Source organism: Myxine glutinosa, chromosome 12 (assembly GCF_964187855.1).
Source record: "Myxine glutinosa chromosome 12, kmMyxGlut1.1, whole genome shotgun sequence".
In the NCBI taxonomy this organism is placed as follows: domain Eukaryota; kingdom Metazoa; phylum Chordata; class Myxini; order Myxiniformes; family Myxinidae; genus Myxine; species Myxine glutinosa.
In genome coordinates this window covers 59712060-59732141 of record NC_136272.1, presented here as the reverse complement: position 1 = coordinate 59732141, position 20082 = coordinate 59712060, and the positions used below count along the sequence as shown (strand labels likewise).

Sequence of the window (20082 nt, the reverse complement as noted above, 5' to 3'; positions counted from 1 at the left end):
ATAGTGCTAGTGTTTCCAAGCGTAATGTGGTTACGATGGAAGATAAGTTAAATCTGATTAAAAGGTATGAAAAAGGTGAAAATGTCGGTGATAGCGCATAGACCTTATCGCGAATCGGAACCGTAATGCGTCATGGGATCGGAAAGGGGCAATAGTATTTCGCTTTGGATTAGGACAAAGCACCGTCTCCCAAGTTTTGTTCGCAAGTGTACAGCCAATATGTCAAGACCTACTCTCAAGTGCCTTATTGGTATTACACCTAGCAGAACAATTTCATACATTTCCAAACCTACAGGAGGAAACACGTCGGACAAAAAAATTGTAAAGATGATGAACATTGTGGACAAGTTCCAGCCCGGCGATATTTGTATGGCCGATCGAGGTTTCAACATTGAGGAACTGTTCTTGCATAAGCAGGTTGTTTCTCTTCTCCAATGGGAACCCCCCTTTCCCTCAAATATTTCTTTAAATCGCTGGATTTTAATGCCAAAAAACGCTGAATTTCTTTCACATTAGCCATCTTCCTTTCCATAAACACAGCGTCGACCGTAGACAGACGCTTCCTCTTCTGGGTTCGTGTTTACCTTTGCCCCCTTTTCGATCCCATCATGCTTTGCGGTGGAGCGCCCTCTGTTGATATTTACCGATTCGCGATAAGGTCTATGCCTTAGGGCTGCCACGGTCGACGGTATCGACCATCATTCATGATAGGGAACGTATTCTCACATACGTCACTGAAAAAGCGCCGCCGGCTAAGACTGCTAAAATGTGTGTTTGTGTTCAGAAGAGACGCCATGTTTAAGGTGAATAACATAATCTTATTAATTTTACTTATTATTCTTTACAAATTCATTTATTAATTGTGTTCATTACTCATTAAAAAATATGACTAAAATGTGTTTTTAGTGTTCTTTAAGGTTTAGCGATAGTTATATACTTTCGCGAGTTATTTACTCTCGTTTTACGGTGTTTGTCTTCATTTTAAGGCTTTTTTTTTTTTTTTTTTTTTTTTCAAGATCGAGGCTCGTGAAAGAGCTAAAAGGCATGAGGCCCGGTTTACGTCAAAAACCGAGTTACGTCACGGCTTATGGAACCAATTAATGACGTAGGCCGGAGTATTACTGTACTAGCAACGGTACCCACCCTACGGGCGGGGCTTCAATTGGGAGGCCCAAATGAAAAGGCAAAATATCAGAAATTGAAGGCTTTTTAAATTTTAAACGATTTATATAAACATCCGTTAAATCATATCACACGCAAATCATCAAATTCTATACAGTATTTGTAGAATTTCAATAAAAGCCACATCACTGTTCATATCGGTAAATATTATTCCATCGTGTTTGGAAAAACTGGAAAATTGGAAAAACTGGGAAAACAATTTCGCCTATTTTACTCCAGGGGTCCCAGGATTACCCACCCAAAATTTCGTTGCGATCGGTTGAGCCGTTTTTGCGGTACCTGGGAACGGAAAGACAGACAGAAGGACATTTGGTGAATTATAGTAAGAAGATGAACCTACATGCACTGCATCCCAAACGAGGTCTGTCACGTCATGATGACGTAATGACCTATCTTTCGAGGAATCCCTCCCACCTCAACGAGTGCCGTGACGTAATTTTGCGTTGGAGTTCTGTCTCGCTGTTCTTGTGACACAATTAGATTATGAACGAGGTATTTAAAACATGAATAATTTGCAGCACAAGTTGGCAAAAAAATAAAAGAAACGACGTTTTCACTTGAGCACGTGTGCGCGCTTTACGGCACTTTGCCGTCGAGCTGGCGGACTGTCGCAAAGTCCCGACAGATGAACCGGCCCGCTAGTCGAGGCGGGCCCTGTTCTCGGACCGGGATCGACTTTTTATCAATGCGTTTAAGGTTTACTCCGCACCCTCGGTCCTCTCATCCCATGGCGGTGGTTAAAGGCAAACCCGCTTAAGGCGCCCGCGGCTTCGAGAGGCCGACGCCTGCATCGTGCATGTGCGAGTTCGCGTGACTCGCTTGTCGGACCTCGTTCTCGGACCCCTTTGCCCCGGTCCCGCATCGGCCGCGCGTCCCGTCGACCTCCCAGCGGTCGAGCATGGCCGGGACTCGAGCGGCAGAAGCCCCGGCTCTGGAGGAGCTGAGGTCGGCGCCCAAACGACCCAAGGACGAATCGGAAGCGCGTTTCCTACCTCCACCGATGCATCCGTCGTCCCTTCCACTCCACGATCGTTCGGAGCCGGTCGTCCGCTCCAAACACGCCGCCTCACCCGGGACCTGCGGCTGCAAGGAGCGCCGGAGGCGGCGCGGGATCAACGGATGCGTGGTGTCGGGGACGTGGACCAAGGGGGACGTCCTGCTTCCTCTGAGCCCGTCGGGCGCGTTGCTCCAAAGGTCGGAATCCCCGTCCGAGGCCGACGATAACCGCCAAGAGACGTCGTCCGCTCGGACCGGCCACACGTCACGCTCGGTCACAGAGGCTCCTTCCGATGATGGGTCGGACGGTCTCGGTACCCCGGAAGGTGTGCGGTTATCCCGGGTTTTTGGGGACATGAGCTTGAGAGACCCCTGTGGTAACGGGGACAGCGAGCACCTTGCGCTGGTGCATTACATCGGGTACAGCTCGGAACTGCAGATGCCTGATATCATGAGACTCATAACGAAAGACCTTTCTGAGCCATATTCCATTTACACTTACAGATACTTCATTCACAACTGGCCACAGCTGTGCTTTTTGGTGAGTTCTTCTTCACTATGCACTTTACCCTCTCGAAGTACGTACTGCATCATACTCACGATGACGTAAAGACGTAAACGCTGCGACCGCGACGTCAGATGAAACATAAATAAATAAATAATCCTTTTGAATGCTCTTTTGAGAAACTTTTCTGATTTGGGAACCGCAATGACTTTTGATTCTCTAATTGTGTGCGAGCACTTTCTGTACAGATTAAGTGACGTAATCGAACTCTTCGAAGTGGTATTTTTTCGTGGTACTTGAATTAATGACGTCACGGTTGAATGAGGTTGCGTTTGGATGGCAACGATGATTTAAATCACTGAACTTGGAATTCCTGTTATGAACATTTTTGTCCACTTATGTTATACTTCGTGTTATCTATCGATGTATCGATGTATATATCTATGCATATATGTATCTATATATGTATAAATCGATGCATATATGTATCTATCTATATATGTATATATCTATGCATATATGTATCTATCTATATATCTATCTATATATGTATCAATGTATATATCTATGCATATAATATATGTATCTATCTATATATTTATATATCTATCTATGTATCTATCTATATATGTATAAATCGATGCATATATGTATCTATCTATATATGTATCAATGTATATATCTATGCATATAATATATGTATCTATCTATATATTTATATATCTATCGAAATATGTATCTATCTATGTATCTATCTATATATATCTATGCATATATGTATCTATCTATATATGTATCAATGTATATATATATATATGTATCTATTTATGTATCTATCTATATATGTATATATCTATATAATCTATCGATGTATCAATGTATATATCCATGCATATATGTATCTATCTATATACAGACTTGGCATTTAATATGGAATATATTTTTTTTTCTTGACTTGGGTTTACTTTCTTAACTCAGTATATCAATCTGGTGAGTTTCTTTTACACTTTGGTGATTTATTTGTTAAAAGAACCATGTCACTGATTGTCTGTCTCAGCAAGAAGTCAACAACAGCATTATATCAAAGGTGGCGTGGCAAAATGTACGGACAGGTGCATTTGATGATTGGCTTCACAGTCGGGTATACAAGGGTTGTTGCGTTCTGGATTAGTGGAAAACAACTGCTGCACATCTCCAAAAGTTATTGCCGCTTCCTCTGGAGATGGTCCGTCAACTCGACAATGCTGTTTGTCATGGAGTGGTGCCTTTACGAAATTACGGCATGAAAGAGCGTGCTATTGCTCGGCAGTATGGCATCACAAGCTCAGGTGTCAAAGATCCTGAAACTAAATGGTCAGAGGGGTGTCCCGATTCCAATACCGAGGCCAGGACGTCCCCGCAGAACCACAAGGAGGGATGATCGCCAGCTGCACCGGTTAGTCCGCAATGGCCGTACCAAGTCAGCTAATCGGCTTAGGGCTGAGTGGCAGCAACTGACAAATGTGTGCTGTATCCAGAAGGCGAGTCAACCAACGACTGGTTCAAGCAGGCTATCATGCCAGGCGTCCCCTGAGAAAGCCACGCCTGACCAGACAACACCGCCAGCGCCGATTGCAGTGGGCCAGAGAGCACCGTCAATGGCAGCCAGGACACTGGAATCACGTGATCTTCAGTGACGAGTCTAGATTTCTGGTCTATCGTCAAGATGGCCGCGTCCGAGTGCGCAGACAAGTGCATGAAGCCTACAACAAAGATTGTATAGTGCCAAGAGTCCAAGCTGGAGGTGATGGAGTGACCGTTTGGGCTGCTTTTCATGCAGGGGGGCAAAACTGACCTGGTTGAACTGGTTCAGGTTTCCATTCAGAACAAGTGCAGGACCACTCTGGAAGAAACATTGCTTCCATTTGCTCGTGCAGCCTTTCGAGGAAACTTTGTCTTCCAAGATGACAATGCATGGCCTCATCGTGCTCGCATGATCCAACACTTTCTTGCTGACCGTGGTGTAGAGCATATGGAGTGGCCTGCCATGTCCCCGGATATGAATCCGATAGAGAACTTGTGGACAGAATTAACACGTCAAATCGACCACTTGTACCAGCAGCCGACCGCTGTGCGTGAATTGCAGCAGGCTATTGTCACTGCATGGTAAGCGATTCCTGTCCAAACCTTGGCAAATCTCATGAACAGCATGCCTCAACATGCATGTGCTCTCCTGAATGCTCGTGGGGGTTACACGAAGTGTAAGTAAAACTGTAATTTTACTGTCCGTAATCCCAGTCGTAATTTAACTTTTGTTTTTGTTAAAAAAATTTTTGGCTAATGTGCAAAATAAAGAGATACTTCTGGAAAACGTACAGAAGTTTAACACAGTACTGTCCGTGAATTGAGTTCGATATCAGTTTACATCACTTTCAAGGATCAATTTATTTGTTTCGAAATGTCAAATGTGGTTTTTGTTTCTTTTAAAGGTCACATTAACAAAATCTAGAATAATTTTCAACATAATTCCAATGAACTTTTGGTTCTAAGTCATCTTGAAAAGTAAGTTCACCCCCACAAAAAAATATTCCATATTAAATGCCAAGTCTGTATGTATATATCTATGCATATATGTATCTATCGATCTATATATCTATCGATGTATCAATGTATATATCTGTGCATATATGTATCTATCTATCTATATATCTATCCATCAATGTATATATCTATGCATATATGTATCTATCTATATATCTATCGATGTATCAATGTATATATCTATGCATCTATGTATATATGTACGTGTCTATCTATATATCTATCTATCGATGTATCAATGTATATATCTATGCATATATGTATCTATCTATATATGTATATATCTATGCATATATGTATCTATCTATATATCTATCTATCGATGTATCAATGTATATATCCATGCATATATGTATATATCTATGTGTCTATCTATATATCTATCCATCAATGTATATATCTATACATATACATACATTTCGATCGATGGATCTATGGATCTCATCCTTCCCGCCATTCCTGCTTGGAAACCCCATTAGTGTACGTGAGTTTGTTCTGTTTGTCTTGTCCCTGGGTATAAGTAAGAGTGTTTAAGGATTTGCGCTTTCTTCTTCTTCTGTATATTGCTTTCGTTTCTCCTTTGGTTTCTTTGGTTTTGTATAGTAGTTAATAAATACCTGTTCCTTCTTATTCTTTGGCTTCTTTCTCGTCCGATCGCTTTAGTGATTTCCCCATTGAGTACCTGTGGCGCGATTTCGGCCGAACCGCTTATAATCGGGTTTAGTCTTTTGTTAACGGCCCGCGTCGCTCGGCGCAATCCATCAATTACGCTGCGGCTCGGGCGTGAGTATTTCCTTGCGTACCGGAAGGCGCTGGTACTTAGGTCATAGGACGAATCGGCCTACTACCCTATTCAGCGCTGACCGGGCGTGACGTCATACCCCCAGGATATATATATATATATATACACTAGCCGAAAGCACCCGGCCTTGCCCGGGTTCCTTTTGAATCAATTTACTACTATAATTCAGCTTTTAATTGCAAAATGGGCCCAGCCCGGCCGAGGCGGCCTCGACCGGCCTCACCACCAAGCCTATAACCTTTCCGGGGCCCGTCCCGACATTTTTTGTTTTAGAGGTTTCCTCCTGTCTTTCACCGTTCAGGAGATTAGCGCATGCAGACAAACATACAAACAAACAAACAAAAGCTTTCTTTTATATATATATATATATATATATATATATATATATATATATATATATTCAAAACACACCTGGTCACAAGTGTGCCGCACTGACCGGGTCCTCAGTCGAGGTCCTCAGCATCATCCCGTTTCGGCCCTTCAACCTCGATACGGTTAGCTAAGGTGGGCCAGCAGGGGCACATGCACATCCACATGCAGCAACTACACCTGGATGCGTACATACCCCCACCCCCAGCCAGTGCGAATGCAGACAACAACACCTCCGCATCCAGAATCCACAACACCAAACAAACATGGTGGAACACTCAAACACCCACCTTTATACCCTTCACCACTCACCAACAAAACACACGAGATCATTCATACACACACAACACCAACCAACCACCGACCCTTAAAACATACACCACTCAACATACAAAAACACACTCATGCAAAAATTCATTCATGTAAAAACATACACCCTCACCCACTCACTCACTCAAATACACAAAATAAGAAATAATAATAGTAACAACAACAAAAAAAAACACACACACAACCAACCTACACCGTTCGACGTGCCTCCATAAACTTCCTCCATATCCAAAATGAGCCTTTCAAGGCAACCTGGGCCACCTTGTCACACATCCTCCTTCTTTCTGTCCCACACACTCCAAGCCGAGCAAGAAATGCAGAAAAGGAATTGCCAATATACCCTTTACACCCCACCTAAATGGCTGACACAAAACTCGCCAATCCTTCTCCCGGCACTCTGCCTCCAGCTCACTGTACTTTCCTCTCTTCCTCTCGTGCACCTCCTCCATGTTCTCTTCCCAAGGTACCGACAACTCCCCTAAGATGACCTGTCTCGTTGCACTAGACCAAATGACAATGTCAGGCTGCAACTTTGTCACACAGATCTCCCCTGGGAATACCAATTGTGGCTTTAGGTCTGCCACCACCTGCCAATCACAAGCATCTGACAGACAGCCCTCTTGCTTTCAACCTCCTCCTCTTTCCACCTCTTACCACTTGGCCCTCTGACAAACCACACCTCTCCCCCATCAGTCTCCTTCTCCACTCTTCTCTCTCTCGACCTCAGCACCTCTTGTTGCACCATCTGCACCACCACCGCCAGCACCTGATCATGTCGCCACCTGTATTGTCCTGCTGCCAATGCGACTGAACATGCAATCAGTGCATGCTGCACCGTTCCCACACCTCCACACAAATAACATCTCTCCTCCTGCAACAACCCCCCAATCTCAAGTTTACTGGTGACGGAAGCACATCATACGTTGCCCGCAACAGGAAATTCAACAATATTGGCTCCATCCTCCAAATCTCTTGCTACTTAAACATCCTCACCCGCACACCTTCCCACCTAGTCCAAGCACCTTGTTGTGCCTGACCGACTGCTTTCACAAATCTCCCCTCCTCTTCCTTTCTTCTCACCTCCCTCACAACCATCTTCCTCCTCTCTTTCACACATGCCTTTCCCCATTGCTCATGCTTCATCCACCCCAAGCCATGCTTCCAGTGCTGTACCATCCCCATGACCTCCTCCTGTTGCAACCGCTCCTCCATCTCGTCCACCTCTGCTCTTACATTCCACTTCCGACTTCCCTTCTTCTCTGGGAGAGCATTTTTTACCACTGCATCATTTGAATCCCGCAACATCATGAACTCCCGCACCCTCACCACCTTAAACTCCTCGGTTAATGATGTCAAGGGAAACTGGAGTTTCCACCCTGACCATAAAAGGCAATGTTCGTCAAACAGCGTGGCACTCCCAACCACCTCCTCACAAACCCGCTCACCACAACCTCCATCCTCTCTGCATGCCCAATCGCAATATCATACATCATCAATGGCCACAATACCCGGTGTGTACCCCAGTTTAGAATAGGTACACCGTATCCCTGCGTGTCGAAAGAGGCGACTAAAAGGGTTGGCGTCAAGAAGGGCATCCGGCCATAAAAACATTGCCTCAAAAAGAGAACCATGACAATTACAACTAGATATGGGCAGGGTACAGCCCGAAGTACCCCGTGGGGGACCCCATTCCCTCTCGTCAAAACTCAAGGTGGGGAACCCGATCGAAGCAAGGGTGGAATTCACTCCATTTATGACGACGAAAAGTCTGATGCCCGACGTGGAGATCGGTTTCTGAGGTTTGGGACATGGAATGTAGGGACAATGACAGGGAGATCAGGAGAAGTGGTGGAAGTATTGGTCAGAAGAAGAGTGGACATATGTTGTGTGCAGGAGACAAGATGGAATGGAAGTGGTGTGAGAATGGTAAAGGGTAGGCAGGGACAGAAATACAAGTTTGTGTGGAAAGGGTGCCCAGAAGGCGTGAATGGTGTTGGTGTCCTGTTTTCTGAGGAGTTTGTAGACAGTGTGGTGAGTGTGACGAGAGTGAGTGAAAGGTTGATGATGGTGAAAATGATGATTGGAAAGCTCTTGGTGAACGTCATCTCGGGATATGCTCTGCAGGTTGGTCGGAGCGATGAAGAGAAGGACAAGTTCTGGTATGCGATAGAGAAGCTGATGGAAAACGTGAAAGATGAGGAAGTTGTTGTGGTAGGAGGAGACCTAAATGGACATGTGGGAAGGAGTATGGATGGTTTTGAGGGAATTCATGGGGGTTACGGATATGGTGTGAGAAATGGAGAAGGTGAAAGGATTTTTGAGTTTGCTGATGGAGCTGATTTGTTGATTTGTAATACTCAGTTCCAGAAAGAGGATAATAAGCTTGTTACATACACGTCACATGGGTGGACACAACCGTTGACGACCTGATGGTGCGTAGGCGAGATAGGGGGCAACTCCGGGACACAAAGGTGATCCTGGGGGAGGAGGCTGTTTCACAGCACCACTTGGTTGTCTGCAACATAAGGTTGAAAGGTGCGAGGAGAGCTCGGCGGGTGAAGTACCAACCGAGAATGAAGGTGTGGAGGTTGAAAGAGGTGACAGTGAGGGAGGCATTAAAAGAGAGGCTGAGTAGGGTAGAGGATGATGTAGTTGAGCTTGAAAGTGGTTGGATGTTAATGAAAGATAGTCTGTTGGGAGCCGTTGGTGAGGTATGTGGATGGAAAAAAGGACCATCGAGGCACTCGGAAACATGGTGATGGGATGATGAAGTTGGAAAGAAGATTGACGAGAAGAGGAAGAAGTTCAAGGAGTGGCAGAAGGCGAAGGATACGCGGGCAGAAAAGGAAGAGCATGAAAGTTATAAGGCAGCCAAGAAGGCTGCAAAGAAAGAGGTAGCAAAGGCGCAGGAGGCATGTAGGAAAATGTTCGGAGAACGCTTGGATTTGGAAGAGGGTCAGAGAGCGGTATTCAGGATTGCAAAGCAGACAGCGAAAGAGAGGTGTGATGTGATGGGGGTGAGTTGCTTGAAGGATGAAGTGGGACAAATCGTTGTGGACCCAGATGGAATTAAAGGAAGATGGAAGAGATATATGGAAATACTGTTGAATGCAGAGAATGAATGGGATGGCAACAAAGAGAGTAACCCAGTTTTAGGACCGGCAGAGAAGATAACCGAGAAGGAAGTTGAGAAAGCGATTAAAGCAATGAAGAGTAGAAAAGCGGGAGGGCCGACGGGAGTTGTGGGAGATATATTGAAGGCAGCGGGAAATTGGGGTGTGAAGAGAATGACAGAGATCTGCAATCTGGTGGTGAAAGAAGGCCGCATTCCAGTGGATTGGGAACTGAGTACCCTCGTCCCTCTATACAAGGGGAAAGGTGACTCTCTGGACTGTGGCTCGTATCGAGCGATAAAGTTATTGGAGCATGGAATGAAGGTATTGGAAAGGGTGTTGGAGAGGAGGATAAGGAAGAACGTGAAGATTGACGAAATGCAGTTTGGATTTATGCCAGGAAGAGGAACGACAGATGCGCTTTTTATTGTGAGGCAGTTGCAGGAGAAGTACATGGAGAAGAGGAAGAAGTTGTTTCTTGGGTTTGTTGATCTGGAGAAAGCATTCGATAGGGTTCCACATGAAGTAGTGACATGGGCATTGAGGAAGTTAGGAGTGGAGGAATGGTTGATCAGAGTAGTGATGGCAAAGTACAAAAGAGCGCGCACAGCTGTAAGGACGAAGGACGGGAACAGTGGTGAGTTTGAGGTGAAGGTGGGAGTGCATCAGGGGTCGGTACTAAGTCCACTACTATTTGTAGCTGTGATGGAGGTGCTGGCTCGGAACGTGGAACGTAAAGGAGGGTTTACCGTGGGAGTTGTTGGATGCAGATGATCTGGTGTTGATTGCAGAAAGTATGGATGGACTGAAGGAGAAGATGAACAAGTGGAAGGAGTGTATGGAGATGAAAGGTCTGAAGGTGAATATCGGAAAAACAAAGGTGATGGCAAGTGGTAAAGCATGTGGTGAGGTGGAAAGAACTGGGAAGTGGCCATCTGCTATGTGCAGGAAGGGTGTCGGAGTGAACTCGATTCAATGTACAATGTGCGCTGAGTGGGTTCATAAAAAATGCAGTGGTTTGAGAGGGTCATTAACCAGTGTGGCAGCTACATTCAAGTGTAAGGTGTGCACAGGGGGAGCTGCAGATGGAGGAAATGTTGAGTTGGATCTTGGAGACGGCATAAAGCTGGAAGGTGTGAAAACATTTTGCTACCTCGGAGACATGCTGAATGGAGAAGGTGGATCAGACTCGGCAACGGTTGCTAGAGTGAGATGTGCATGGACGAAGTTTCGGGAACTGAGTGGCGTGCTGATGAGGAGGGGAGTGTCGTTGAAGCTGAAGGGAAAGGTGTATGCTGCATGTGTGAGAAGTGTTATGATTTATGGGAGCGAGACATGGGTAATGAACGTAGAGCAGCAACGAAGGTTGGAAAGGGTGGAAATGCGAATTGTTCGGTGGATGTGTGGAGTATCGTTGAGAGAGAGGAAGCCAAATGATGAATTGCGAAAGATGATGGGATTAGAGCCTGTGATGGATGCTGTGAAGAGAAACAGTTTGAGATGGTTTGGTCATGTGTTGAGGAAGGATGAAAGTGACTGGTTGAGAAGAGTGATGGAAATGAATGTGGAAGGAAGTCGAGGACGGGGAAGACCGAGAAAGACTTGGCTAAAGATGATCGAAGAAGAAATGCGGGCAAGGGGGTTAACAAGGGGAGATGCAGAAAATAGGGCAAAATGGAGAAGATTGTCCTGGGGACCGCAAGGCTAACCCCCGCTCTTGCAGGGAAAATGGCCTTTAAAATGCCTGTTGTTGTTTGTTGTATTAATGGCCACAATACTCGTGCCATCAATCCAAACTTCAAACACCATACCTTCAACTTACCTGGCAAACCACATCCATCAATCCTCTTCAAACCTCTCAAAAGCTCGTTTCTGACCTCCTCCACTCTTCCCACATCATTCAACTCCACTGTATACCATCTTCCCAAACTCTTCACAGGGGCCTCCACCAATGATGGAACCACCTCCCCTCCCAGCTCAAACCTGTGCATGTTATCCACCACTCCTCGTCTCACTACCACACTCCTCGACTTTCTTGCCCACCGCATCAACCTTTCCAGTCGTTCCAGTACCTCTACTGCCTGCATCAGCAGACTGTTGGACAACTGTCAGGTCATCCATGAAAGCAAACATTGCTGGCAACCTCTGACCTGGGGCTAGCTCCACTTCTTTCCCATGTTCACTCACCGCACGTATCAACAACTCCATAACCAGCACAAACAAAATCGGGGAGATGGTACATCCCATCGGGATCCCCACTTCCAACTTCTGCCACTCTGTTACATAGGACTGTCGCAAACCGCATCCAAAACTGATCATAATATGCCATCAAAAAATCCCTAAATCTCCGTGGCACCCAAAAGAAATCCATGGCATACCTGATCAAGGCATGCGGCACTGACCCATATGCATTCTCCAAATCCAGCCATACCACCGCCACACCCTTCCTTTGCCGCTTTGCCTCCTGCAACACTTGCCAGACCATTGCCGAGTGTTCAATGCATCCTGGTGATCCTGGTATTCCTGCCTTCTGCACAGAACCATCCACAAAACCTTTCCCTCTGATGAAGCCTGAGAGCCGTGCCGCAAAGACACTCATCAATATCTTCCCATCTACATCGAGCAATGATATTGGTCTAAACTGCTCAAGTGTCACAGCCTCCTCCTGCTTTGGAATATAAACTCCTTCCGCCCTAGTCCATTGACTGGGCACCACTCCTTGCCTCCATACCACCTTCAGAGCCTTCCACAGATACTGCCTGATGCCGTCACAACTCTTAAACACCTTGTATGGCACTCCACTTGGTCCTGGAGCCGATGCTGCCCGTGCCTTCCTCAAAACTGCCTCAATCTCAGACATCTTTGGCTCTGACAAATCAAATGCAACACCTGGCTCTGTCGGTCTCACCAATCCTTCGATGTCCTCCACCACTTCGTTCCTCCTTGTGTCTGCATACGTGACACGCAGGTGACCTTCCAACTCTTCCTTTGGTACCTTCAGTACACCACCTCGAGACGGCTCCAACAGATCCTTCATAAACTGAAAAGGCTTCTCAAAGATATATATCTATGGATAAGATATATAACTATATATATATATATATATATATATATATATATATACTGAGGAACGGGCTTATTTTAGCTGAGGCTAATGACTGCATCTGAGTTGCTGTGTTGTCATGATTTACACCAATCATAATACAAACAATTACTTTGCACAAATGTATTTGTTGTGTTTGTGATATTACATTTTTATAGGCAATTTAGGTTGAATGTTTTTTTTCCAAGAAAGAACCCCTCAGCACACATTGGGGAGGGGTAGGTGCAGACTGGAAGTTTGGGACGATTACACCTCACCACCACGTAATTCAAAACACCTCACCACCACGTAATTCAAAACACCTCACCACCAAGTAATTCAAAACACCTCACCACCAAATAATTTAAAACACCTCACCACCAAGTAATTCAAAACACCTCACCACCAAGTAATTTAAAACACCTCACCACCAAGTAATTTAAAACACCTCACCACCAAGTAATTTAAAACACCTCACCACCAAGTAATTCAAAACACCTCACCACCAAGTAATTTAAAACACCTCACAGCCATAAAACACGTAATGAAAACACCTCACCACCACAAAATTAAAAACACCTCACCACCACGAAATTGAAAATACCTCACAGCCATCAAACACGTAATAAAAACACCTCACAGCCATCAAACACGTAATAAAAACACCTCACAGCCATAAAACACATAATAAAAACACCTCACCACCACGAAATTAAAAACACCTCTCAGCCATCAAACACGTAATAAAAATACCTCACAGCCATAAAACACGTAATAAAAACACCTCACAGCCATCAAACACGTAATAAAAACACCTCACCACCACAAAATTAAAAACACCTCACAGCCATAAAACACGTAATAAAAACACCTCACAGCCATAAAACACGTAATAAAAACACCTCACCACCACAAAATTAAAAACACCTCACAGCCATAAAACACGTAATAAAAACACCTCACAGCCATCAAACACGTAATAAAAACACCACCACCACAAAATTAAAAACACCTCACAGCCATAAAACACGTAATAAAAACACCTCACAGCCATAAAACACGTAATAAAAACACCTCACCACCACAAAATAAAAAACCTCACAGCCATAAAACACGTAATAAAAACAACAGCCATAAAACACGTAATAAAAACACCTCACCTCCACAAAATTAAAAACACCTCACAGGTAATTATAAATACCTCACCACCTCACCACCTCGTCTACCGCTCCTGTCTCCCTCTTCCAAATCCTGGTGGCGTCTGGTCAAATCCGTTTCTGGTGTTTGTTCCCCCTCCATCCCCTCCCTTACCTCAAACGGCTACACAGCTGACTCCGCACGTGAAAAAGCTGAATGCCTCAACTCTGTGTTTGCCTCTAAATCTTGTGTCCCAAACCCATCCCTCTCTGTACCCACCATACCCAGTCGTACCCAGCTGCTCCTGGACTCCGTATCCTTTCCTCCTGACAAGGTGGAAAAGTTTCTGTCAACCCTCGACTCTGATTCTGCAACTGGACCCGACGGCATCAGCCCACGGGTCCTAAAATCCTGCTCTGCTGCTCTATCTCACCCTCTCTCTGTTCTCTTCACCCTCTCTTTTGCTCAAGGTCAACTGCCATCTGCTTGGAAATCAGCCAACATCACCGCTTTGCACAAAAAAGGTGCAAAAACAGATCCTAGCAACGACAGACCAATCAGCCTTCTCCCAATTATCAGCAAAGTCATGGAATCCATCATTGCTTCGGATATGAAATCTTTCCTCTTCTCCAATGGCTCGATCTCTGATCATCAATTTGGTTTCAGACCAGGTCACTCTACTCTGGACATGCTGCTTCTGCTGTCTCAACAATGGATGGAGGTCCTCAATGCCAAACAGGAAATTAGAGCTGTCTCCCTCGACATATCACGTGCCTTCGACACGGTCTGGCACCCCGCTCTGCTCACCAAACTCTCCTCCTTTGGTATCCATGGAAATCTCCACGCATGGCTGGCGGACTTCCTGTCTAGTCGTCGTCAACGTGTGGCCCTGAATGGGTTTCTCTCATCTCCTCTTCCTGTTCAGGCTGGAGTTCCCCAAGGCAGTGTTCTGGGCCCCATGCTTTTTCTGGTCTTCATCAATGATCTCTCTGACTCTCTCGAAAATCCTCTCTATCTCTTTGCTGATGACTCCACTCTCTGCCGCTCCATTCCTCTTCCCTCAGATCGGCAGTCTGCTGCCTCCTCACTCTCTGAAGACCTGGACAAAATCACAGACTGGTCAAACAAGTGGAACATGTCTTTCAATCCTGACAAATCTCACACTCTTACTATGTCTCTCCGAAAAGATCGACTGGACAACCCTCCCATCTACTTTCTCAACAATCCTCTCCAAGAAGTTCTGTCGCTCAAGATTTTGGGTCTCACTATCTGCCATGATCTTTCTTGGGAAAACCACATTTCCAAGCTGGCCTCCAAAGCCAGTCGCCGACTGGGCATCCTCCGTCGTGCGAAGTCCTTCCTCGGCACACCTGAGCTCCTCACCACATACAAGGCTTTCATCCGCAGCTCAATGGAATACTGTTCTCCCCTATGGGCCGGTGCTCCTGCCTCACACCTAGCTCGGCTTCACGCTGTTGAAACCAAAGCTTTCAGAATTATTGGAATCTCCCGCGATGAAGCTATCTCTGAGGGCCTTTCACTCACTCACCGCAGGCAGGTAGGTGGTCTTTCTGTCTTCTACCGACTCCTCTCCGGCCTTGCACCCCCAGCTCTCTCTGTGCTCTGTCCCCCAAATATTCCTACAGGTCGCACAAGATCTGCCAGCAACCCTCTGATGGTTAAACTGCCGAAATCTCGGCTCTCTGCTCACCTTCACTCTTTCATTCCTCTTTTCTCCCGCCTCTGGAACAAACTCCCTCACTCCCTTCAATCCCACTCCTCCCTCCAGGTCTTTAAAACAGCTGTTCACCACCATCTCTTATCTTCCCCCATCCAAAACCTTGATCTTTTCTACCCCCGCTAATTCACCCCAGATCCACCTTGTTTGAAATTCCAACTTCTTTCCTGGAAGTCCTGGCAGTGTCCATATGTTTTATACCTCTCCCACCGCCCCCTTCCCATGCCCCCCCCCCCCCCCCCCCCAAAGCCCTCGCCCTCTCTCAGATCTCTCGATGTCTCCATGTCTCTCGGTCCCTGCTCTCAAATGTTGTGTTTGTGTCCTTCCCCCTCTCTCCCCATCTTGTCTACCGCTCCCGATGTTATATGTTTTATGTGTCGGTTTGTCTTTGTGTGTGATTAATGTTCGCTCTTTCACGAGCCTCGATCTTGTATACAAAAAAAATAAAAAAAAAATAAAAAAAAAAGCCATAAATAAAGCACGAAATTAAAAACACCTCACAGCCATAAAAACACGTAATAATAACACCTCGCCACCACAAAATTAAAAACAACTCACAGCCATAAAACACAAAATTAAAAACACCTCCCAGCCATAAAACACGAAATTAAAAACACCCCACAGCCATAAAACACGTAATAAAAACACCACCACCACAAAATTAAAAACACCTCACAGCCATAAAACACGTAATAAAAACTCCTCACAGCCACGAAATTAAAAACACCACCACCACGTCATTTAAAAACACCTCATCACCAACTAATTCAAAATACCTCACCACCACATAATTAAAAACACCTCACCACCACGTAATTATAAATACCTCACCACCATGTGATTGAAAAACACCTCACCACCACATCATTTAAAAACACCTCACCACCACATAATTCAAAATACCTCACCACCACATGATTCAAAACCACCACAACGTTATTAAAAACACTTCACAACCATGGAAACAAAAGTTTGAGGGAGTCGTTAAGTGACAACAGACACTGCCCAGATGTGTAGATATCTATCTATAATTCCAGTAATCTCTGTGTGTATGTTTGTATGTTTGTATGTTTGTATGTCTGTGACCGCTGTTTCTCGACAACCACGGGTCCGATATACTTTAAACTTGCCAGGTATATTGCTGGGGACCCGAGGATGTGCCTTTTCAAGGTTTCATATTAATCGGACAAGTAGTTACCGAGCTATGTCCAAAAAACGATTCAACCAATCAGAGAGCAGCGAGTTATCACGTGTGCCGAACGTGGCGAACAGACTCTGCCTCGGACGGCACATTTGAGAGCGTATTCATTTATTTCACGTTGGCAAACTATGTTGGCGTTAAACTATGTTTTAAAACTAATTAAAACTACTATCTATAATTCCACGGGTCCGATAAAAAACACCGTACTCGCAAGCCGTTCGCTTTGGACCAAACCATTTCATGTAAATAGAGGGGGGGGATTGTCACCGTACTCGCAAGCCGTTCGCTTTGGACCAAACCATTTCATGTAAATAGAGGGGGGGGATATAATTTTAGATATATATATAGTACGGGCATGCCCTAGTATAGATAAATGACTGTACCCGAGTTGCCGTTTTGTCATGGTTTAAAGCAATCATAATTCAAACAACCAGGGCATGCCCGTACTATATATACACAAAGAATTAAGTTAAGCACCCCTACACAACGAATTAAGGTAAGCACCCCCTAATATATATTCTTTGTGTATATGTATACATTGGCATATATTCTAAGGTATGTGAGATCAAATAATGATTGGTATGACATTAGCAATTATCCATTGATGAAAGTGAGTGATCAAAGTGAAAAAAAGTGATTGGTTGAGTCAGTGATCCGATCACGTGGGTCCTACACACGTTATTGACGCAAAGATCGCTAGAGGTCTTCTCAGAACAATGACTGTACGTTAGAAAACATACACGTCATCCACACTGTCCGTGATGGACCTATAGCTCCATACTTAAATTGAGGTGAAAATATGCCTAAAATTCCCAAAAAATTTCACCTTAAATTATTCAGAATAAAATATTGAAAACGGCATGATTGTTATGTTTTTATGTGTCCATAATATCACTTCTCCAGAAAATATAGCAATATCATGGGTATATTACACTGTTTTGACGACAACAAACTTGTAATGTGCGAGGTTGTAAAAAAACGGGGGGGGGTGCTTAACTTAATTCTTTGTGTATATATATCTAAAATTATATCCCCCCCCCCTCTATTTACATGAAATGGTTTGGTCCATTCGCAAAGCCAAAGCGAACGGCTTGCGAGTATGGTGACAATCCCCCCCCCCTCTATTTACATGAAATGGTTTGGTCCAAAGCGAACGGCTTGCGAGTACGGTGACAATCCCCCCCCCTCTATTTACGTGAAATGGTTTGGTCCAAAGCGAACGGCTTGCGGAGTTTGGTAAAGAAATCGCCATAGCGTGCACAAACGCGCAGGAAAGCGAAAGAATCGCAAATTAGTTTTAATTAGTTTTAAAACATAGTTTAACGCCAACATAGTTTGCCAACGTGAAATAAATGAATACGCTCTCAAATGTGCCGTCCGAGGCAGAGTCTGTTCGCCACGTTCGGCACACGTGATAGCTCGCTGCTCTCTGATTGGTTGAATCGTTTTTTGGACATAGCTCGCTAACTACTTGTCCGATTAATATGAAACCTTGAAAAGGCACATCCTCGGGTCCCCAGCAATATACCTGGCAAGTTTCAAGTATATCGGACCCATGGTTGTCGAGAAACAGCGGTCACAGACAGACACACAGAGATTACTGGCATTATAGATAGATTATTTTGCACAAATGTATTTGTAATATACGTGATATCACATTTTATAAACAATTGAAGTTAGAAAAAAAAATTTCCCCAAAAAATATTGATAAATTTTTCAAAACAAATACCCTTAGGACATACCGACGGGAAAGATATGTGCATACCAGAAGTTTGGTACGATTTCACAAAAGTTTGAGAAAGTAGTTCAGGAGACAACACAAGACAACACAGGACAGACGCTGCACAGATATATATATATATATATATGGATGTATATATCTTACTATATATATATATATATATATATGGATGTATCTATCTAACTATATATATATATATATATATATATATATATATATGGATGTATATATCTTACTATATATATATATATGGATGTATCTATCTAACTATATATACAGACTTGGCATTTAATATGGAATATTTTTTTTTTTCTTGACTTGGGTTTACTTTCTTAACTCAGTATATCAATCTGGTGAGTTTCTTTTACACTTTGGTGATTTATTTGTTGAAAGAACCATGTCACTGATTAATCTGTCGCAGCAAGAAGTCAACAACAGGATTATATCACAGGTGGCGTGGCAAAATGTACGGACAGGTGCATTTGATGATTGGCTTCACAGTCGGGTATACAAGGGTTGTTGCGTTCTGTCTTAGTGGAAAACAACTGCTGCACGTCTCCAAAAGTTATTGCTGCTTCCTCTGGAGATGGTCCGTCAACTCGACAATGCTGTTTGTCATGGAGTGGTGGCTTTACGAAATTACGGCATGAAACAGCGTGCTATTGCTCGGCAGTATGGCATCACTCAAGTTCAGGTGTCAAAGATCTTGAAACGAAATGCTCAGAGGGGTGTCCCTACTCCAATACCGAGGCCAGGACGTCCCCGCAGAACCACAAGGAGAGATGATCGCCAGCTGCACCGGTTAGTCCGCAATGGCCGTACCAAGTCAGCTAATCGGCTTAGGGCTGAGCGGCAGCAACTGACAAATGTGCCTGTATCCAGAAGGCTAGTCAACCAACGACTGGTTCAAGCAGGCTATCGTGCCAGGCGTCCCCTGAGAAAGCCACGCCTGACCAGACAACACCACCAGCGCCGATTGCAGTGGGCCAGAGAGCACCGTCAATGGCAGCCAGGACACTGGAATCACGTGATCCTCAGTGACGAGTCTAGATTTCTGGTCTATCGTCAATATGGCCACATCCGAGTGCGCAGATAAGTGCATGAAGCCTACAACAAAGATTGTATAGTGCCAAGAGTCCAAGCTGGAGGTGGTGGGGTGACCGTTTTGGCTGCTTTTCATGCAGGGGGCAAAACTGACCTGGTTGTTCTGAATGGAAACCTGAACCAGTTCAAGTACAGGGCCATTCTGGAAGAAACATTGCTTCCATTTGCTCGTGCAGCCTTTCGAGGAAACTTTGTCTTCCAA

General features: G+C 44.7%; 1 protein-coding gene across 3 annotated transcripts in view; it reads left to right on the top strand.

Annotated features, from left to right (window-relative positions):
• The first annotated feature begins 1019 nt into the window (after nt 1–1019).
• Nucleotides 1020–20082, top strand: part of NAA30 (N-alpha-acetyltransferase 30, NatC catalytic subunit) — a 29010-nt gene continuing 9947 nt past the window's right edge. For all 3 annotated transcript variants that reach the window (XM_068131763.2, XM_068131762.2, XM_068131761.2), the window contains exon 1: nt 1020–2719. In XM_068131763.2, the coding sequence (XP_067987864.1) occupies nt 2081–2719 (639 nt within the window). In that variant the 5' untranslated portion in view covers nt 1020–2080. The remainder of the gene's footprint in view (nt 2720–20082) is intronic.